This window comes from Balaenoptera acutorostrata, chromosome 5, assembly GCF_949987535.1.
Source record: "Balaenoptera acutorostrata chromosome 5, mBalAcu1.1, whole genome shotgun sequence".
NCBI lineage: Eukaryota > Metazoa > Chordata > Mammalia > Artiodactyla > Balaenopteridae > Balaenoptera > Balaenoptera acutorostrata.
Genome location: NC_080068.1, coordinates 115932507 through 115955932, shown reverse-complemented (window position 1 = coordinate 115955932; position 23426 = coordinate 115932507). Strand labels below are relative to the sequence as shown.

Sequence of the window (23426 nt, the reverse complement as noted above, 5' to 3'; positions counted from 1 at the left end):
TCATTTCTTTATAGAATTTAATATATACTCTATTAACAGCAGTGTGCAGATGCATAGTATTTGACAGTATACTAAATAATTACAATTAAAACTTACTTTTAAAATATTTTCAATATTAGGCACTGGTGGAACCAGAGCTTTTATTATGCATACTATATCTTTTTACATTCCAAAAGGAAATTAAAATTCTTAGTAGTATTAGAAAAGAAAACACTTTTTAATGTTAAATGCAGATATACAAAATCTCATGACTTCTATTAAAAACCTCTCAATTCTACTGGACACAAATAAAGACACCTTTTCAAATAACTCGCACTTATGCCAGGTTCTATAAAATATTCTATAAAAATATTACAAATCCAATAAAAACACAATGATATAGTACAAAGTCTTTTTTTTAAGTCAAACTTTAAAAGTTCTGTATTTATACAAATGCACAATACTTTTTAGTGCCCTCTGACTGGTATTGTTGGTTCAGGATGATCTAATTTTAGAAATCTAAATTGAACATTTTCATCATTTTTCTGCTTCGGAATGGAAGACACTGAGAACTTATAGAATAAATTTTAAAACTAGGATTGGATAAAAACTTTATAAAGTAGAATAGTAAACACATTACACACTTTAGTTATTGCCCTGCCAAAGATAAAAATGCTCCATTGTTCCATTTTTCCTCTATTTAACTTAAATTTCTAGATAATTATCTTAACTACCTATCCTTTGTCTACATAGAAAGTCTTTCAGATGAAAGTGTAAAGATTTTAGATTCTCTAACAAAATCCAAAATATCAGTAAGCCATTTTCATTTTCTAAGTATATTGAAAGAAATGCTTATTTCAATATAAAACCCCAAAGTGCTGAATTAAGACACATTAATAACATGCCTGGCCAATTACTGTTTTGGCTTTAGCCTTAGAGGAATATTATACAATTGGCTGCTGAGTTCCAAATTTAAGCATTTGTTTTTATACTGTAATACTGTACTTTCTAACACAGGTATCAAAGAAAATGAGATTTTTTTTTTTTTTAAAGGAATAGTAAAGAATTTCAGCCATAATACAAATCAATTTGGGGGGAAAAATATCCACGTCAAGATAGGAAATAGATTTTTTAAATCTTAGAATAATTGCTATAAAAGAACTATAAAATATAAATTTCTGAAAAAAATACACTGAAAATGTCTCTCTAGGAAAAAAATACACAACTGGTTAGATACAAGAAAATATCCATTACCATGGGGTACAGCCAACTATGAACCTGGCTTATGAGACTTTAAAAATTCACAAAAAGTAATTAGCACCAAAACTGTCTAAAACTTCAAATGACATACTGAAGTGATTCGAAGCCCAAGTATTACATTATAAAAAAGTTACATTTAACTTGGGAAGTTTCCCCAGCAATAATAAATATATTTCTTTTCAATCTTTAGAAAATGTGCTAGCTTTACTGATTTTCATCAAAATATTAAGGTAGTATATAGAAGTTATCATTTACATTGGTTTGGGCTAAGCAGGGACAGTGGAAATTCAAATTATTTCCCAGATAATATGGGTTTATTTGGTGGGGGTAGGTGGGGATCAGTTCTCCAATTACAACTTATTTTTAGCTCCTTGTTTCATCCTTTTTCTTCTAAAATGTTTTAGAACATTTAGAAGAGTGAACAGGGGAACATCCCCTGCTCACTTTTTGGTGTTATTCAAGATTTGGCATGGGAATAGGAGTGTTTAAAAGTGGGCACAGATCACAGTAGTGAAGAGTTATGAATAAGCTACAAAATATATATTCAACCCTGTTATAATCGAGTTGAGTTTAATTTTATAACAACATCAACTTATAAATTTAATTACAAAACAGCACACAATTTGAAACAAGGCAAAATTTTCAGCCTTTATGCGGTGAAATACATAACTTCACTAATTACATATATGGCTGCCAAATGTCAGTAGTTCATTCGGCCACATTTTACTGTTGCACATAAATAATGACAAGGCAAAGAATAGCAACTAGTCCAAGGGCTGGTAGGCCAAGGAACCACAGCATAAGCCAAAAGAAAATGACTATTACTGGTTCTACAATTTGTTCTCCAAAATACATCCTTGTGAAGCCCATGTCGATGAGGCTTTTGTTCAGTTCACCAAAAAGTGTTCCCATCTTTTTGTAGTCATCTCCAACAGGCTCGCCAGTGGCGTTTTGTGATTCTTCAATATCCTTAAAAAAACAGAACAAGACAAAACAAAACATAAACATAAAATGAGAAATAGGTGAAGGTCTTTAAGAATAATGACTATCTCATAGTTCTTCTTTATCTTCCAAAGTATGTACTGGGCATACTTCTGATAATCATTCAATAACACTTGGGAATGTTCCTTTTGATTGTCATAAAAAACAACTGTGTCTGTGCCCACCTTTCAAGAATATGAAAAGCACTGATTTATTGATTTGTGTGGACTCAGCATTGACTGGACACTCAACTACTAGAACACTGATTTACAAGATGAAGGAAGTAGCTGATTCATTTCCATTCATTTTCTAGTTGCCTGGAATTGCACAAAGACAACTTCTTTTTTAAAAATTTATTTATTTATATTTATTTTTGGCTGTGTTGGGTCTTTGTTTCTGTGCGAGGGCTTTCTCTAGTTGTGGCAAGCGGGGGCCACTCTTTATCGCGGTGCGCGGGCCTCTCACTGTCACGGCCTCTCTTGTTGCGGAGCACAGGCTCCAGACGTGCAGGCTCAGTAGTTGTGGCTCACGGGCCTAGTTGCTCCGCGGCATGTGGGATCTTCCCAGACCAGGGCTCGAACCCGTGTCCCCTGCATTGGCAGACAGATTCTCAACCGCTGTGCCACCAGGGAAGCCCAAGACAACTTCTTAAATGAAAAATCATGTTTGTATTTCTCTTATCAATGACCGTGATTTCAGAACAACCTTTTTCTACCAATCTCCTGCTTTGAGGCAGGCTCTGGATTGCTCTGTCCTGGTAAATAAGCCTTTTTTTTAGTCCATTCCTTTGACACTAAGACTTTAAGGAACCCAGCCTCAGCTGACTGGAGCAGGGCTTGCTGCTACTATTGAGCCATCCTCAGCTATTACGGCTGTGATCTTTCACTTTTAGCTGGGGAGCTAAGAAGACTTCAGTGTAGGTCCTTGCGTAGTTTCCTGTCCAAATTCTATAGATGTCCTAAATGTTTCTTATTAATCTCATCAGGAGAAACATATAGTTTCCAAATAGGAATCATTTTGTAAAATAAGCCCAAAAGTCTACCTAGATATCAGTCGCCTAGAAAATGTCCATCTGTACCCAATTATAGATACCAAAAATTAAGTACTATTTCTATTACCTTTCAGTCTTATTACAATTACGGTCTTTATGGTCTTTAATTAAGCTACTATCTCTCAGCTTCAACCCCACCCTTTGGAATTCTGGAAACAATCTGTCTCCCTGTTAGGCTCTGCCAATAGAGGAACTAGAGAGACATTGCACAGCTGGAGGAGGAAGGGATTTGCTCTTTCCTTGTTTGCCTCTCATGGGTTTCTTGATCCTGTCAGTCTCTAGTGATAGTTCACTCTGGCAGTAGTAGGTCCTTCCGGTAGCAGCCACTGATCTCAATTTAGTGGCTTCCCAACACTTGCAGAACCAATCTCAATGTGCCTTCTTGAGACACCAGATCAAACTCGTGGGTTCCTTTTCCTCAGATATCAGGTTCCCAAGGCCTATGGTGTCTCTCCTTTGAGCTCAGAAACACCAGCACCAGGTGAGCAGTGATCGGTTCTTGGAGGTCTGAGTTTCAGCTGCGTGGGATGGGGCCTTCCCCAGTCTTCTCAGTTTTAGTATTCTACCTCTTTTCTTTACTCCCTCAGGCCCAGGAGTGGTCGCTGCTTCCTGCTGTTACTATTTGTGGCCCTCTAGCCTACTTTAGTGCAGTGGTTTTTAAAATTTAGCATAAGTTATGATCCCTTGGAGGGCTTTTAAAGCATGGATTGCTGGCCCACTGCCAGGGTTTCTGATTTAGTAAGCCATGAGTGGGGCTTGGAGTCTAAGAATTTGTACTTCTAGCAAGTTTCCAGGGGATGCTTATGATGCTGTCTTTTTACCATCTTTTGAATATCACTGCCTTAATGTTTTTGCCTTTTCTATTCTTCAATGCCTACTTAACAATTCTTTATATTAGATTATCTTTGTTAAAATAATTGGTATAGTTTCCCTCTCTTCACTAGCCCCTAATGCAGTCACAAAAGAAAAGCTGTCATGTAGATGACATAGTTGTAATTATAATTTATTAAGCCTAATTTCTTTTAGGAGTGATGATTCAAATCAGTAATTATTCATTGAACATATACTTGCTCATAGTAGGTGCAAGGTAGAAAATTACTCATGTGTAAAAAGAAGACTTTGGGTATAGGGTTTCACATAATCACAGGTAAGTATTAAATGCCATTAATTTTGCTGTCTATGCCAAAAAAAGTTAATTAGCTTAACTTGAGGCACTCTTCAAACACATGAATCAAACTTAGATTCCTTTAGTAGAAAACAAAGCTTAATCATTTCAGTAATCAATACATAAATAACTAAAAATATTTTTTCATTTAAAAAATGCTTTATTTTCTGTTCTACATATACAGTTTAAGGAAAGAGAGTGAAAAAATCTAATTTTATTTGCAATAGTCAGAAAAAATGATTTTCAATATGATTTTAAGGTGGTGTTTTCCCATATAACAGTAATTTGTGTAGCACACAGTGTCATTGGTGTTGTGGAAAAATAAGACTCAAAGGGGCATCACTGTTAAGTCTATATTTTAAGCTTAAGCCAGAATTATTTTTGAGTTAACAAGTACATATAATTTAATAAATTACTTTTGGATTTCCATTTCTACCAAAAAAAGAGAAAAACTGAATGTTGTAGAGACATCTGGAGAGTTCAAATCTAGTCTCCCAACACTTCAACTGAATGACCTTGACCAAGTTACTTCATTTTCCTGAGCTTCAGTTTTCTAATCCATAAAATGGGATTTATATGAGCCCCTTTTGATACTGATAATACCCTCTTGAATTATAATTTATTTGTTAATCTTTCCTTATTTTTTGTATTTTAACTTCTAAATTATTTTTTCCTTCACTGATGTGCTGTAATCAATTTTATGTTTCTCAGCTTCTCATACTTTTCTGTGTGTTCCATGATAATATACTATATTAAAAAAGAAAAACAAAAATCTTGTTCTTGCCTGAGATTAAGGCTTTCTTTTCTTTAGGATAGAACTTGAACAGTTCTTGATTTAGTTTGTAATTCTTCTGGTCTCTCAACTCTCTCTTCTACTCCAGTGTCTAGCATTGCTGGTATCATTTTTGGCCTCTTTTTTTCATTTATTTTATTAAAGTTTTTCTTCTTTTTTACCACCTCTAATTTCTTTTAATCTATGCACTTATTGTACTTTGGGGTTTTCTGTTGTTACTGAAGATTTTTAAGACTTTTTCAGTATTTTTGTGGTTTTAGTACAAAGCAAGTACCCTAATCTGAAACGGTTCTTTCTGAAGATTTCTTTGAATTCTTTTACGAACTGTTTGTGGGTTTCTCAGGGGAAGAAGTAGGTGTTGCAATGCTTAGTTAACTCCTAGAGGCCAGGTGGGGAGGCAGCAGTTAATCATATCATCTCCGATCCTGGGAGCAGCTGGGGGGACTGAGAAGGGAAGTAGAAGGCCCAATAAGGACTGGCCTAGGCGTGCTGTGGCAGCCTGCCACTTCTTTTTTTAATATGAAAAATTTCAAACACACAAAATTAGAGAAAATAGTACAATGAACCCCTAAACACCTATCAACCAGATTAAATACTAAAAATCTGCCACTTTACCAAAGCACTTCTTAATCTGGGCAATCTAAAGGAGAGAAAAAAAGTAAAGTCACTAGAAGAATGCCTAAAAGCGGCATATGTTCACAAATGAAGTTCTGTGGACACATCAAAGATATCCAGCAATGAACTGGATGGGGGTTTGAATAATCCTAGAGGAAAGACACTTAAAAACATGGAAAAGAAAATAGGCAGCATTCTTAAATCACTGGCATTACAGTTAATCTCATTACAGTATTTTCTGTATCAGTAAATATTTGTTGAATAGATGGAGAGAATTTATCATGTGTCTGGCAAGCATTAAAGCAATATCTTGATAGGTTTTCTACCTGCTCCACTTTTTGCCAAACAAAAGATGGTCGTATTTTTCCAAAGTATTATTTATTATAGTAATCTCAAAACAATGTATCAATTTTTATGGAATTAGCCGTCTTTTTTTGTTGTGGATATTAATAAGCATCCATTCACTCTTTCCTCTTTCCTATTAGAACCTTAATCCAGTCTGCATTCTTTATGTGAGGAAAATCCCATCTACAGCTTCAGAGGTGATAGGTCTAAGAGTAATCCCCTTCCCTTTACTAGAAGCTGGCTTTTGGAAAGGCCATGTGATCTACTTTGGAATGATGACTTCTGTGGGTTTTCTGGGAAAATTCTTCCTAGCTCTTCTGATACAACTTTGGAAAGTGATCCTTCTTCTATTTCTCCACATATAGACCTTAAGTAAAGAGAATTTACTGTATTTGTATTAATTTTCTATTGGTGCCATACAAAATTACTACAAATTTAGTGGCTTAAAACAACACAAATGTATCACTTTATAGTTCTGTAGGTTAGAAGGTATGTCAGCAGGACTGTGTTTCTTTCTGAAGGCTCTAGGAGAGAATCCATTTCTCTACCTTTTCTAGCTGCTAGAGGGTGTCCATATTGCTTGGCTCCTGGTCCCCTTCCTCCGTCTTCAAAGCCAGCAATGTTGCAGCTCTCAGACCATCCTTCTGTAGTTAACTTTTCCCTCTGACCACAGCAGGGGAAGGTTCTCTGCTTTTAAGGACCCATGTGATTAGGTCTAGTCCAGTTAGATAATCCAGGATCATTTCCCCATCTCAAAGTCCTTAAATTTGATCACATCTACAAAAATCTCTTTTGCCATGTAAGGTATCATATTCATAGGTACTAAGGATTAAGATGTGGACATCTTTGGGGAGAGTGGGGAGAAACCATTATTCTGTGCACCACAATATTTAATTTTAAAATTATTTCTTTATATATCTATTTCTCACTATCTTTGATAGGGAAGGCCAAGTCATTAAAGGCAAGAACCATATCTTATAGTTCTAACATGAGTACTTAGTATAGTGCATTGTGCCTGGCCCATTGTAGGCTCATAATAAATATTTGTTGAATAAACAATAGAAATATTCTATAATAACATATCAGGTAAAAAAACTACTCGAAAAATAAAAACAAACTTTACATGTAACATAAATTATTTTATTTTCCCATGAGTACAGTTGTGAATTTGTTCAAATATTTATAAATAAGTTTTAGATTTAGATTATAAGATATGGGAGCTGTTAGCTAAAATTCACATGCTCAGTTCAGTTCCTAAACCACTGTATTTTAAGAGCAGAGGCTAATATGAACGGATGAGTTCTTGAGTCCTTGACTCACTCTCAGGTATGTGTAATTTTCAGAGTAATAGTAGTGGTGGTACTATTGTTAACGGTATAGTAGAACAGCTAACACTCAGTGCTTACTATGTGGCAGGCACTGTGTTGTGCATGCATTCTCTTGTTTAGTCTTTCCAACAGGCTGTGAGGGAGGCACTATTATTTTCCCCATTTGCAGATAAGGAAACTAAGTTTCAGGGGAGTTAAATGTCTGGCCATTGACTTATACTTAGTAACTGAAGGAACTATGATATGAACTTAGACATTCTTACTACAGAGACAACACCATTAATCCCTATGTTATACTCCCTCCAGTTATTATTATATTATTAATAGCTAGCAGCTGTCTAATGCTGCAGAGAGAAATATTGATCTCTGAAAAAAGACAAGCTATGTAAGCACATTTTCATTTTTCATAGAAAGAGTACACTTAACATAGTGAAATCAACATCAGTATCTTTTTTGCATTACATCTTTTTTCAGTTTACACTTGAAGGTGAGTTTATGAAGCACAAAACTTGCTCAAATTTTAATTTTCATCTTATATAAAGATTTAAACAAGGTAAAGCTATTTGCAGCAGTTTAGCAAATTTTTCATAGCCCTTTCAGTATTGACTAGAATTCAGATTCAAATGTGAGAAAAAAAAAAAGACTCCAAGCAAGAATGAGGAGATAGGCTTGGCCGAGTTGCAATAAGGCAAAAATCCAACCAACCAACCAAACACACACACACAAACACTTCACACATAAAATACACCAATGCAAAAATGCAGATGGCATTTCCCCCCTGTTCTAACATTAGTCACTTTGTGTCTTTGTCAAATTCTATTCTTTGTATGTGAGGTCCCAATGGAGGAATATTTGTCAAATGTACAGTTTCCTTCATGATCATATGATAGTACTGACTATGACATGCACATTAAAAAATGTTCTCACTGGGGCTTCCCTGGTGGCGCAGTGGTTGAGAATCTGCCTGCTAATGCAGGGGACACGAGTTCGAGCCCTGGTCTGGGAAGATCCCACATGCTGCAGAGCAGCTGGGCCCGTGAGCCACAATTACTGAGCCTGCGCGTCTGGAGCCTGTGCTCCGCAACGGGAGAGGCCGCGATAGTGAGAGGCCCGCGCACCGCCATGAAGAGTGGCCTCCGCTTGCCACAACTAGAGAAAGCCCTCGCACAGAAACGAAGACCCAACACAGCCATAAATAAATAAATTTAAAAAAAAAAAGTGGGACTCCTGATATTCATCCCACTTAAAAAAAAAAAAAGTTCTCACCAAAATAGTGATATTATTTTTGTCCATGATTAATGACATAGGGGTGTTATAATTGACTGAAAATCCTTCTTTAAAAATATGCAAAATTAGTGATGAGAATTAAAGGTGGGGACTTCCCTGGCAGTGCAGTGGTTAAGAATCTGCCTGCCAAGGCACGGGATACGGGTTCCATCCCTGGTCCAGGAAGATCCCACAGGCCGCAGAGCAACTAAGCCCATGTGCCACAACTACTGAGCCTGCGCTCTAGGGCCCGCAAGCCACAACTACTGAGCCCTCGTGCCACAACCACTGAAGCCTGCGTGCCTAGAGCCTGTGCTCTGCAACTAGAGAAGCCACCGCAATGAGAAGCCGGCGCACCGAAACGAAGAGTAGCCCCCACTCGCCGCAACTAGAGAAAGCCCGCGTGCAGCAATGAAGACTCAACACAGCCAAAAATAAATAAAAAATAAATAAATAAATTTATTTAAAAAAAAGAAATTAAAGGTGAACCCTTAAATAATCATAGGATTATTAAGAGCAAAGGCTCCTTAAAGATAATTTAAACAAAGCCTCTTACTTCAGAAACAAGAAATAAGAGGTTAAGTCACACAGCTTATTAACAAAAAACACAGGCTTTGGAAGCAAGGTGGACAGATTCAAATCTTTCTCTGTCACGTATATGAGGCAAATTACTTAACTGCTGACCCTCAGTTTCCCCAGGTATAAAAGGAGCATATTAATATCTACCTCATAGAGTTGTGATAATAAAATGAGGAAGCAGATAAAAGGCTTTTAGAATAGATACAACCATCATTCAATATATGGTAACTAATATTATTACTACAGTTTTGGTAGAATTTATGTCTTGTGATTTTTACTTCTATTCTCTTTCTATTGTAACATGCTGCCTGAGATAACTAATACCTTATGATCACCTTTCTTGTGATAATTAAATTCAGTTGTATTTTTCTTCAAGTGTCATGACAATTTAATTATATAGAAGTTGAGGTGGGCTGTTTTCTTTGGCACATCCTTACCTATGGAACGATCTGTGCACATTAGTATGGCAGAGCCTGCTTATTTACTTTAAGAAGAGTACAAGCTACATTCCATAAACAGGCTTTCACTGAGTGGGTGACAATTTAAGATTCACTTTCAGCTGTTTTCCCGAGTGTAGTACTGGAAGTCTGCTGTTTTTGCCTGATTTTTATGCTACTTTCTTCCTCAGGTATCACCTTGATTTAACTTTGGGAAAACCCTCCCCGCCCACTCTTGGTCCATGTGTTTTGGTTGAATTTGTGCCCATTCCCCAGTTTCAGGCCTGGACAATCAGAACATTTCATTTCCTTGGGCATATGATTAGTTAAGGAATGAGCATGTGACCCAAGACAGGCCAATGAAAGCTCTACCTGAGACTTTTGCTGCAACTATTGAAAAAGCGACATGTTTTCCCCCCACTAATATTGGTTAGCAGGCAAAGTGGAGGGCATCTTATTGGGTTGGCCAAAAAGTTCATTTGGTTTTAAGTAAAAATAAGACACATTTTTCATTTTCACCAAAAACTTTATTGAACAACATATTCATTAACCGAACTTTTTGGCCAACCCAATATTACAATGAGGAGAAAGCTTGCTATGAATGAAGCTAATATGAAGTAAAGCCAAGAAATGACATAGTTGATGTTGTTTGAATACTTGAATCCAGTTAGGGCATCTACCTGTTTTTTTTTTTTTTTTTTTTTAATAACATGAGCCAGTAAATTCCTATTTTGCAAAACCTAGTAAAAGTTGAATTTTTGTTGCTTGGAACTAAGAGTTCGGACTATAGATGATGATGATGATGATGATGATAAAAAGTAGTAACAGCTACCATTAGGGACTTCCCTGGTGGGCCAGTGGTTAAGACTCTACACTTCCAATGCAGGGCGTGCGGGTTCAATCCCTGGTTGGGGAACTAAGTTCCCACATGCCGTGCAGCCAAAAAAAAAAAAAAGTAGTAATAGCTTCCATTAACTGAATGTTTTCTACTGCTAGATATTGTGTTAAACATTTTACATTCATTATGCCATCTAATTATTATTATAATAAGTATTATTAGTTAATTTCGAAGCCTGTGTTTTTAACTGTAGTGCTCAAGAACTTCCTCATTAATTTGGTCTTATTGCTACTAGCAATAATTAACATGGAATGTATTAATAATATTAAAAAAATAATAATGGGGGTTATGCAAGTAGAAATTTTTAGATATAACTTTCTAAAAGTGTTTAAAAACTACGTAAGAATACGTGGATAAATGGTTATTGTATTCAGATAACACAAATACAGAGTAAAGACTAAGATGCTGATTTCTCCTTGCCACTTTAGGTTAACCTTCCCTAGCTATCAAGCAGAGCCAGCCTCAATAACGCAAGCCCATGGAAATCATAACTGGGAAGGTAAATTTATTTTGGTATACATATCAAGATGCATACTGAGCAAAAGTATTTTTGGATAGCACACAGTAGTCTGGGAACTGAGGTTTATTAAATGAATGAAGAAATGAATGAATGAATGAACAACTCCTAAATCTTCTTGCTGCAACCTCTTCTCCTTTCACCTTGTTTATTCAACTGTAGGTTTCCCCTGCTATCCAAAAGTAAAGTGTTCCCATAAAAGCTTTCGTAAACCGAAATGGCGAAAAGCAAAGAAGCAATTATCTTAGGGCACATCTTGCTGATGGATACACAAAACAAACTGAGAAAAAGCCCAGATGCGCACAGACACAGTTCAAAACTATGGTGGCCTGATGCTGAGATGCTGAGTGTAGTTCCTGGGGAGGAGCTTGGTGTTGTCACTTTAGCTACTTGGGAGGTGTGCTGCCTCTCTAACTCGCTACAAAACAAATGCTGAATGCTATTTTCGCTTTACACCTTTTTTTCTTAAAAGCAAAAATCCTCTTTGGATTTATTTTGCTTATCAAAAACAGGTACAAACTAATGTAGGTCTTTCATAAAAGTGAAATGGCAGAAAGCAAATTTTCGAAAGCAGGGAGTGCCTGTACTCCCACTGTTTTTCAGCTTCACTGGGACTGCAGTCCCGTCTCTAACTTCTCTCAATCCACTAGCCCTCTTCTTCACTTTTCACATTCAGCTTGATTTCTATGACCCAAAGTTTTAAAAACTTGAATAAAACTCCTTTGTCTCATAGGGGAAACCCTAATCTTAGAGTAACAACTATTTTCTGTGTCTGCACCAGAGTATCCGTGGTGCTAGAGAAAGTCACACCATAGGGCACCAAGAGTTTATGACAACCCCAGACAGATCTTCAAGTACATTCCTACTTCATTTCTCTGCTCTACTCTTTTTGTTTTTTTGGGTTTTTTGCTCTCTACACAGGGCTGTTTCAAATCTCTTCTTTTAAAAATCTTGAACTGCCTCCTACTCCTCTCTTTATCCCTCTCCTCCAGCAAATTACCTGACCTCCTATTTCTCAGGAAAAAGAGAAGCAGTCAGAAGAGTTTCCTAAACTTTGTGATACTAAATGTATCAACTACCAAAGTTTACATCCAACTTCTCTTCATTCTCTTTTGTTACAAATAAAGAAATACGGAAGTATTCTTCTTTCTATGTCCAATTCCTCTTACCTATGCTTAGGCTCACATCCTTTCCTACCTTATATTATCCCTTTTCCATTATCCCTCTGTCTCATATATATTCAATCTTTCCCTTTCAGTTGGCTGCTTCTCATCAGTATTTATACATGCTTAGATTTTTCCCCCTTAATGCCACTAGCTCTGCCTTGCCTTTCCTTCTCCTTCATAACCAAACTATTTGAAACAATTCACTCTGCTTGTTTCCATATTTTCATCTTTGTCAGGAACTGTGAAGGGACTGATGTTTTATCCTACTTGCAAGTTAACAAGTTAGCCTGTCTTGGTTTCATGGATACTGGCAGAAGACACAAGCCTCCTTTGTCTCTGACAAAGGACTTTATTATTCATGCCACAGGAAGCAGCCTGAGTTTCATGTTGATGTTGGTTCCCTTTACCTCCCACAGGGTGACAGAGTGGCACAGGTAGATGCTGCATTCAGTGGGCTTATGTCTCAGCTGAAGAACTCTGAGCTTAGGGAACTCTCATCTTTTACACTGGGCTGTAAGTAAATCTGCCTGATGTTTGTCCCAGAGGGAGACATCATTTTTATTACACTGGGTAGCAGACAATCTGCCCTCTGCTCCTAAAGGAGACAATATTCCTATCTTCCAAGTCTGTTAATTTAACAAACATCCTTGAAAAACAGTCCTAAACAAAAGTTCTCAATGCAAGAGATCCATGGAGAATTGCTCCCAACAATCTTCCAGTCAGACCTCAACTTACTCCAGTGTGGCCTCTGTTCCTATTACGCCACCAAAACAGTTCTTGAAAAGGTTACCAATAAACTGCTGTATCAGTAAATTAGACGGTTTCTTTTGGTGGCGGGGGGAGGGGCATTCCCTGGCGGTCCAGTGGTTAGGACTCCGTGCTCTCACTGCCAAGGGCCCACGTTCAATCCCTGGTCGGGGAACTAGGATCCCACAAGCCGCGCAGTGGGGCCAAAAAAAAAGAAAAGAAAATTAGAGTTTTTCAGTTCTCATTTTATTCAAACCCTAAGCAGAATTAATAACCATTTTTTTCTTTTCTTTTGAATTATATGGTATTACATTCTCCTGGTTCTACTCGTTCTATTTTCATCCCTCTGGCTGTTCCTTGCTCAGTCTGCTTTGTGGGTTCACCATCCTCAACCTAGTTATTAAATACTGATCCTCAACCTCTGGTCTTAAGCCCTTATCTCTCTCTCTCTTTTTTTAATAAATTGATTTGTTTATTTACTTATTGCTTTTTGGCTGTGTTGGGTCTTCGTTGCTGCGCATGGGCTTTCTCTAGTTGCGGTGAGCAGGGGCTACCCTTCCTTGCGGTGCATGGGCTTGTCATTGAAGTGGCTTCTCTTGCTGCGGAGCATGGGCTCTAGGAGCATGGGCTTCAGTGGTTGTGGCTTACGGGCTGTAGAGCGCAGGAGCAGTAGTTGTGGTGCATGGGCTTAGTTGCTCTGCGGCATGTGGGATCTTCCCGGACCAGGGCTCGAACCCGTGTCCCCTGCATTGGCAGGCGGATTCCTAACCACTGAGCCACCAGGGAAGTCCCCAGTCCTTATCTCTTTTCTTTCCATATTCTCTTCCCAAATAAGCTCATCCAAACTTTACAGTTTCAATTACCACCAGTAAATCAGTTATTTAAGTATTATAGCCAGCTCAGACCTTTCTTCTGCACTCTAGACCCATATATTCAACTGCCTTCTCGACATTTACACTTGGATATCTTGAATATACTCCAATATTCAACACACCCAAGGCCAAACCCATGATTTTCCTCCTCAAAACTGGTCTTCATTCAATGAACAGATTCTCAGGAATAAAATCCATCCTTAATTTCTACAAGTAAGAAACTCAGGAATGATCTGCAAAACCTTCTTTTACCTAATTTCCTATATCCAAATTATCAGTGGGTTCTGTTGATTTTAAATCCTAAATATCTCAGGCATTTATAGTTTTCTAATCTTTCTTGTTTGTTGGCTGGTATACAATCCATCTTCTCAACACCTTCCTTTCTGGTTCTTTTTATTCCTTCCTGTGGATGTGAGTCACTATTTGGTGTCATTTCCTTACTCCAATACAACTTTTCCACCTTTGTATTTTGTGCTGATATTGTCAAATATATTTCAGTATGTTATAGGCTCAACAATACAATTATATATACATATTGTTTTATGCAACTGCTTTTAAATCAGTCAAGAGAAGATGGTGCGATTATACTATCTTTTGTAATTATCTACATTATTGCCTTCACCAGTGCTCTTTGTTTTTTTGTGTGGATTCAAAGTACTGTCTGATATCAGATGCTTTCATCCTTATAATTTCCTTTGATCATTCTTGTAAGACAGGTGTGCTGGCAAAAAAATTTGTTTTTATCTGGGAATGTGTTTTACCTTTATTTTTGAAAGATAATTTTGCTGGATATAAGACTGTGGACAGGTTTTTACTTTCAGCGCTTTGAATGTGTTGTCCAATTGCCTCTGTCCTCCACGTTTCTGACGAGAAATCAACTATTGATCTTACTGGGGTTTCCTTTTATGTGATGAGTTGTTTTTCCTTTGCTGCTTTCAAGATTTTCTTTCTCTTTCAACATTTTGACCATAATGTGTCTAGATGTGGATCACTCTGTTTATCCTCCTTGGATTTCATCGAATTTCTTGTATGTGTAGCTTAATGCTTTTCATTAAGTTTGAAAAATTTTCAGCCATATATATCTTAGAATATTTCTTCTGTCCCTTTCTCTCCTCTCCTCATAGTCCCATTATTTGTACGCTGATGTGTTTAATCATGTCCTACAGTTCTCTGAGGCTCTGTTCATTTTTTTCCATTCTTTTTTCTCTCTGTTATTCAGATTGCATAATTTATATTGCTCTATCTACAAGTTCACTGATTTTTATCTTTTGCCCACTCAATTTTCATTTGGGTTACTGTACTTTCAACTCCAGAATTTCCATTTAATTAAAAAGAAAAACAATTTCTCTTAATTAATATTCTCTATTTGATGAGACACTGTCATCATACTTTAACTCTTTAAGCATGTTTCCTTTAGTTTTTTGAATATATTTATAATAGCTGTTTTGAAGTCTTTGTCTGCTAAGTATATCACTGGGCCCCATCAAAGACATTTTCTATTGTCTGATTTTTTTCCCTACTTATGGATCATACTTTCCTGTTTCTTTCCATCTTTCATAATTTTTTTTGTCAATAACTGGACATTTTAGATATATTTTTGCAACACTATATACTGATCCCCTACCACTACTCTGGGGGTGGTGGTGGTTGTTATTCGCATGATTATTTGTTTAGTGACTTGGCTGAACTAATTCTGCAAAGTCTATTCCTTTGCAGTGCGCAGCCTCTGATGTTCCTACTCACATTTTCTCCCCTTGTTTTCATCTTTTAGTCTCATTACCTAGGGGTTGTCCCTGGGCTAGTATAGCCATTTCTTGGTTAGAGGTTGTGCTTATGGTCCCTTAGCCAGTTATTTTCATTCTTTACCATTGGCTGTATCTGTAGCTTGGAAACTGCTATCATAATTCAGAGATTTTACTTCTTTGCCCCACATTCAGCGAGGGACTAGTAGCTTGGAGGGTCCTACTGTTACTACTCCTGAGAGGGTATAGCCTTGGGCATGTATACATTTTTCCGACTGTCACAGGTGATTGTGATATTTTGGAGCCTTGCTTCCTAGGAGTTATCCCTGGGTCAGAGTAGCGTATTGTTCAATCAGTGTTTGGTCACAGGTTGTATTTAAGCCCCTTGTTCTTTGTAAGGCTTCTTCCCTGTGTTGATGGGTCTGTGTGCAGCTTAGGGAATGCTTTCAAGTCTGCCCCACATCCTGCTACAATTGTTCCTGAGTGGGTGCAGCCTAACACATGCACACTTGCCTTCCTGATCCTCACAGGTGACTATGATCCCAAGAGGGTTCTTCATGGCCGACTCTTTCCCTGGTTCTTTCTTTAAAACCTCTGGCTGCTCTGTTGTTTTGATGTATTATGGAGCTACCAGCCTCCTCTTAATTGCTCTTCATCAAGATCTGTACTGTTTTCAACAACACCCTTAGGCATGGAGTTCTCCATTCCTTCTTCCAGTTGAAGTCAGTCTTCTCAGGCAGATCCAAAGAGCTCTTCACTTTTATGGTCTGCCTTTTCCCCTGGGCAGAACACCTGCACCACTGCACTGGAGTTGGGGGCAGGGACCCTATTTTCCTAGAGTGACAATCTGGCTCTATAAGGAGGTCCTGGGGGTGGGGAGCAGCTCTTGGTCGTGGCTTGCTTCTCTTGGTGTGGAATCTCTACCCTATAGTGAGTTGGGATGGGTAATTCGGCCTCAGTGTTCTCAGCTTGCTGTGCCTAGGGTGGGGGTTGCTTGTGGGGAGGGAGACTTGGTCCTTTCAGCCATGCCTGCCTGGAATAGACTTCCTGTAACATGGAGCTGAGGGGGAAGGGAGGAAAGGGATGAGAAGGCCTACCCTTGCAGGTGAAACTGTAGCCCTAGACTGGGAGGTAGAGGGAGAGGGGAACTTCAGCTTCTTGGCTACACATGCTGGGGTTGTAGCTTCTATAACACAGCACTGTGACGGGGAGGTAATGGGTTAGGTTGTGGCTCAAATGCCACAAATACTCACTGTTCTTACCTAGATTTTGTAGATTTTCTTGAATGAATGTTCCTTCATTTGCTGTATGCTCTTAGGGTGATTCCCAAAGATTTTAAATGATATTTTATTTTTAAATAATTTTCACCAGTTAAATTGTTGTTTTGCTGGGATAAAACCTACTGAGTTCCTTACTTCATTGTTCTGGAAGTCCTGCCATGTTGTTTCTGGACATTAATTACTTCTGATGGTGTACTGAAGGATAATTCCTGTAAGGATGAACCAGGGGATCCTGGGTAGTACTCAGCTAGTTTTCTGGAATCATCCATAGGACCTTAAGCACTTTGAAGAGTGTTTATTTTATTTTATTTTTTTTTAAACAAAGTGAAATTTGAGGGGTTTTTTGGCTGCACTGGGTCTTCGTTGCTGTGCGTGGGCTTTTCTCTAGTTGCGGCGAGCGGGGGCTACTCTTGTTGTGGAGCATAGGCTCTAGGCGTGCAGGCTTCAGTAGTGTGGGCAGCTAAAATATTTGCTAGACTCGCTAAGCAAAGAAGGAAAACTGCCTCTTTAATGATTGGTATGAGAGGAAATGAGAAAGGAGGAAAAGAAACCCATTGTTTTTTATTCATTTAAGCTTTAAATATAAGTAAATATTTAAAGATTTTTTTAAAAAAAGGGTTAGTAGAAGAATCATATGATTAAATGTAACTTCAAAAGTTGAACTTCAGCTGGTAATTAACTCATTTTTAAAAAATTAAGTCTAAGGAAAGTTAACTGGAAATTCAAGTCTCAGAATAGTCCTGATTTTCCCTTTAGTTGCATCTAATACATTAAATTTTACACCCAAGTCTGTATTTTAAAATAATTTTTAGCATAGTAAAATACTTTTTATCAGTATTTATAACCCTCTGGAAAAGTTTCTAAGAGTTGCAGAAATGTCAGAAGTAAATCAAGAATGCTTTGTGAGCATTAAAATCATCTCCTCCTTCCTAACTCCCCATATTAAATCTCTGGCAGCCCAGAAAGAAAAAAATAAACAAAGAAATAAATATACTAATACATATAAGAACAAATAAAACTATCTTAAGCTATCATATATATTCAGTAAAACATTTAAAATTATTTTACTGTAAAAACACTTCTGCTTTGTAGAACCAATTCAATTCAACAAAATTTTCCTGACACCTAAAATGTGTTAGATAAATAAGACTATATCCTTAACTTCAAGAAGCTAACAATTTAATAAAAAGGTTAACATTTATATAAAAATAAGTATATTTACATGAAATTTCTAAAAATCTTATATTTGTATTTGTATGGAAATATGTATGGAAATATGTTAATATAAATGTTTCAGACATTATATGAAATTTCTAAAAATCTTATATTTGTATTTGTATGGAAATATGTATGGAAATATGTTAATATAAATGTTTCAGACATTTTAAAAAAAAGTATATTTTAAGGCAAAAATATGATGTGTTTAAGAGCTGCAAAATGCTTGGCATTTAGTTCAAAAAGGGTCAGTATAGTCAAAAAATTAAATCAGGAGAGCTGGCAAAAAAAGTTAATGCAATGCTTTCAAATATTTAGATGATGTTTTAAAAAATGATATGGCATGTTTAACTGCTTTTGTCTTATTATATAACAGAATAGTGGTTTATAGCACTAATGTACTGCAAATTGATTCTGTGGTTAAAACATCTTTACTTCAGCATTTAGTTACCTGCAAAGACTCATTTTTTGCTTTTTATTCCTCTTCATCGCAAAGGCTGGCTCTTTGTGGAGATGCTCTGATATATAAGCCTTAAATACAATAAATAATGTTTAAATGAAGTTTTTAATGAATTTTACAATGTATTTATTAATTTTAAAAGCCCTAATACTTATTGAATATCTATTATGTGTTGGATAGTGTCTTAAGTACTTTGACCTTCAAAACATAAAGAAAACTGAAGAAGAAGGATTATGTAATTTAGTCAAGATCACCTAATAACTGGTGGAGTGAAGACACATATTCAGGCATTCTGCCCTAAAACCCATGTTCTAAAACCCTATACTATACGCTTTCTTATAAATATAAAATCACTCTGTAATCACTCACATTCTATTTATTTTATTTATTTATTTTAAAAAATATTTATTTATTTATTATTTGGTTGCGCCGGGTCTTAGTTGCAGCAGGCGGGCTCCTTAGCTGGGGCTTGCAGGCTCCTTAGTTGCGGCATGCATGTGGAATCTAGTTCCCTGGCCAAAGATTGAACCCGGGGCCCCTGCATTGGGAGCACGGAGTCCTAACCACTGCGCCACCAGGGAAGTCCCTCCTATTTATTTTAATATATCAGTTTCTAACAGCAGTTCAAACAGTTACACTTGTCTTGATTAATTTATATTCAGTAAAAATAATGTCATTTAAAAATGGTTTTGTGATGGTTACATTTGACTCACTGTACAATATAGCAACTGGTCTTAATTGTGATACAGCTTGACCGGATTTAAAATTTTTCTTTCTTTAAAACTAAAAACCAAACCAACATCGAATTCTTAATTCCACCACATCTCCCCAGAAGAAAAGCAACATAAACTGGCATAAAGACTAAGCACATAGAACACTATTGAAGTAGATTTTTGGTTTCATTTTTCTAACTACATCCAGTTAAGAGAGAAACATACATTTTATTTGGACATAAACTTTTCTTTCCCTTTGAAATTTTCTTGCCTTCGTAGTATGAACAATGAACTTCTAACATAGTAGAATGTGCTCCAATGATCAAAGAAAGGCTGCCTTTATAAATAACGTAATTTTTGATTGAATGTAATTATGGAGAGACAAAAATGAAGGATGAAGGACAACAATAGAAACAAGCTGGGAGTCAGTTTCAGAGGGATTTTAGACTGAAAGTCTTCCCCTCCAAAATACTGTAATTTTGTTTCTCTCAATCCACCTCACCATTCCACTGGACCTCTCAAAAGAAAGACCTGTTTTGAGGAAGATCTTGTTGCTTTCTTTTAAAAGGGCAGGAGTCTTACATTTGCAAAACATCAAGAGACAGTATCATACTGTGATAAACAAATATGTGAAAATAGATATTAAGAAAGAAGTAGTTATAAAATTTAAAAGCCTCTGGATTTGTTATAGATTTAGCCCTTTATTTTCTCCTTGCAGTTTAGAACCCACAGTCTACCATTTCAACCACGAATTCATAGCCACATATTCTCCCGTACTTTCTGACTTTCAGCAGCCTCCAATTTCCCTGCTGCTTCTTCTAGGCTGCTAAGTGTTGTTGTTGGTAAAAATTGTGCTCAGATGCCTCGTTATAAAATCATGTTGTCTCAGTGTTCTTGGTACTACTTCTATACTCTTAAGTGGAGAGAGTCACCTCTTGGTAACTCTCCATCCAATTCCAAATATTTATTGTTCCAAATCTTTCCCACTCTATCATCTCCTTCTTAGAGGTGTTGCTGTTTGTTTTTAAGGTTAACCAAGATTCATAATCCTAAATTCTTGCATCCATACATCTAAATACAAAAATGAATTTTATACTGTAACATACTTTCATTCCTAAAGCAAAAGAAGCAAAACAGAGATCCTGATTGAAACTGGAACATTTGTGCATTAGGCAAGTCACACTTCCTTTTAAGACAAAACCAAGAAAGGCAAAGATATTACAAAATCAAAGACACTTGTCAGAATCTGAGGCATTAAGTAGGTGAGGACTGATTCTTAAAAGCACTGGGTCTGTCACTGCTGTTCCAGTTGCTTGACCGTATCTATTGAAAGAATCATCAACATTTGTGACTTTGTGAATGCCCTCTTTTAAAATTAAATTTTATCATAGGAGTTTTAGATTTGCAAAGGAAGTATATAGCTTTATGAAAGTTTGAAAATTCTACTTGCTTATGCTATTAAATATCTTTTCCATATTATATTTGAAGAGTTAAAGATAAATATGGCTGGTATGTCTAATAGAACTAGGGAAAAATATGATCCATCCTTGTTAGAATTAAGTTGCCTTTAAAGTTAGCTTTTTATCATTAATTTCTTACTAAGATCCATAATGGGATTTTGTCTCAAAGAAAATTTAACAGTACTTATGAGTGGGACAATTTTTAAGAAAGCTATGAAAATGCCACTCACGTAACAATGTTTGGGAGTTGTTTATTGTGTTCTGTACAATAACAGCTTCTTGTTTTATATACTGCACTTTTTGTCCAATCCAGTGACTTGGCTGATATTTTTCTTTGTGTTCTGAAATAACCACTGCAGTGCACTTCTTATGAAATGAAATGCCTGTTGAGTTATCAATCAACCATTTGGACTAAGTGGGGAAAAATTTTAATTGCTTCTCATTATTTATGACATTAAAGAATCTGTAGGAATCTAGTTTTGTAAATAAAAGTATGTGGATTTATAAAATTTCTTATGGAAGAAATTCTTTGAAAAACAGTATATCTATATAAAGCCACCTTATTTTATAATGGAATATATTAGTTATTTAAATTTTGGGTGAATAGTGATATAGTGAAAATGACAAGTTTTCTGCCTACTGTAATGAAGTCTGTAGTCATGTTGTGAAGTTATGATCCTCTCGTCTCAGCATGTTTTACACCTGCATTTTATGCAAGATGTGTTGTGCCCTACTTGTGGCAAGCCTGCACAGACCTGACTGATTTGCCAGGCTGACAGCTGCTTACTTTCAGGAAACCGCACTCTGGTTCTTAGTGTGTGTCACGTCCTCCCTGAGTATCAATAATCTTTGATTACTAAACTCCAACTCTGATAATCACAGCCCTTGACTCACAGAATAGTCTGCTTGCAAAATAAATCCTTTAGGCAATTTAGTTCAATTCAATAAATAATAATAGGATGCCTACCATGAACAAGGCAAGTGCTGTGAGGTACAGAAAGCAAATAACCTATACTCCTTGCCATTAAGCTGCTTAATATATAAGGAAAGATATGTACTCAAATTGCCATATTCAAATCCCCTAACAATTAAAATGACCCATACTTTTATAAAAGATTCATAGTTTCCTTCTGATCTTTCTCAGCTCAGGCAATTTTTCAGATTCCTAGACTTGTATGCTCAATTGCATGTTCAGCATTTGCCAGATGTCTTAGAGGACCTCAAACTCAACATGCCCTGTATCAAACTCATAATGATCTGCCTTAAAATTGGTCTTCCTCCACGCGTCCCCTACCTCAGGGAATGGCACAACCCAGAAGTACAAGGAAGCCTGCTAGTCATTCTAGATGTCTTTACCACCTTTGTCTTGCTTGGTCGACTTTTGCAGGCTCATCTCCCTCTGAGTCTGTGTTGGAACTTCTCAGGGACTTACCTATAGGCCTTCTTCTCTTCTTACTCTACAGTCTCTCTTCATGGAGCTTTCATGTACTCTAATGATTTTATTAATTCTTACATAGTTTATATGCTGAAGACTCTCACTTTTTAAATCACACCCTGGCCAAGAGAAAATTATTAGTGAAATATTTTTAATTTCTTCAGGAAAAAAATTCCTGTAGTTTTGATTCTCCCCCCACCATTTTTTAATTTTTATAAATTTATTTATTTTATTTATTTTTATTTTTGGCTGCGTTGGGTCTTCGTTGCTGTGCGCGGGCTTTCTCTGGTTGCGGCGAGCGGGGGCTACTCTTCATTGCGGTGGCTTCTCTTACTGCGGAACACTGGCTCTAGGTGCGCGAGCTTCAGTAGTTGTGGCTTGCAGGCCCCAGTGGTTGTGGCTTGTGGGCTCTAGAGCGCAGGCTCAGTAGTTGTGGTGCACGGGCTTCGTTGCTCCGCGGCATGTGGGATCTTCCAAGGCCAGGGCTCGAACCTGTGTCCCCTGCATTGGCAGGCGGATTCTTAACCACTATGCCACCAGGGAAGCCCTCCCCCCACCATTTTTTAAATGGAATCCTCTCCCCATTTCATTTGCTTACTAGTCATTTGTTCAATAAACTTATTAAACACACATACTCCAAGCATTGGCTCCTCACAAAAATACCATTAAGGTGGGTATTATTAGACTCTAGAGGTCAAGTGACTTCCCCAGAATCAGACAACCAGCCAGAATTTGAGCACAGGAGTCTTCTGACTATAAATTCTGAGCTCTTTCCAATAAACTGCACTGCAGACCTCTAAATCCCTTAGTACAAAGGAACTAAACCAGGTATTAAGAAGAAAGCAAAATATTTAAACAAATTCATTATAAGGTGTGATTATATAATACTCCTTAAGAAATATACTTTTTAAAAGATGAAGTTTTTAGTTAATTTATTTAAGTCCATAATTAATTCGGTTTTTCCTCTCATCTTTCCACAAGGGATTTGAATTTGCTTATAGTAGGAATAAATGAATAAAATAGTAATAAAATATAGAAAACTGGAAGGGGGGATGGATGAGAAAGAATTGAGAGTCTAGACTGGGGAAAGATATGTTACCATGATTACTAAGACTGAGCCTC

General features: G+C 36.8%; 1 protein-coding gene across 1 annotated transcript in view; it reads right to left on the bottom strand.

Moving 5' to 3' along the window:
* Window positions 1–198: 198 nt before the first annotated feature.
* The window catches only part of FAM241A (family with sequence similarity 241 member A), a 36512-nt gene continuing 13284 nt past the window's right edge, over window positions 199–23426 (bottom strand). The window contains exon 2 of the mRNA XM_057546473.1: window positions 199–2208. Coding sequence (XP_057402456.1) covers window positions 1963–2208 — 246 coding nt within the window. The 3' untranslated portion in view covers window positions 199–1962. The remainder of the gene's footprint in view (window positions 2209–23426) is intronic.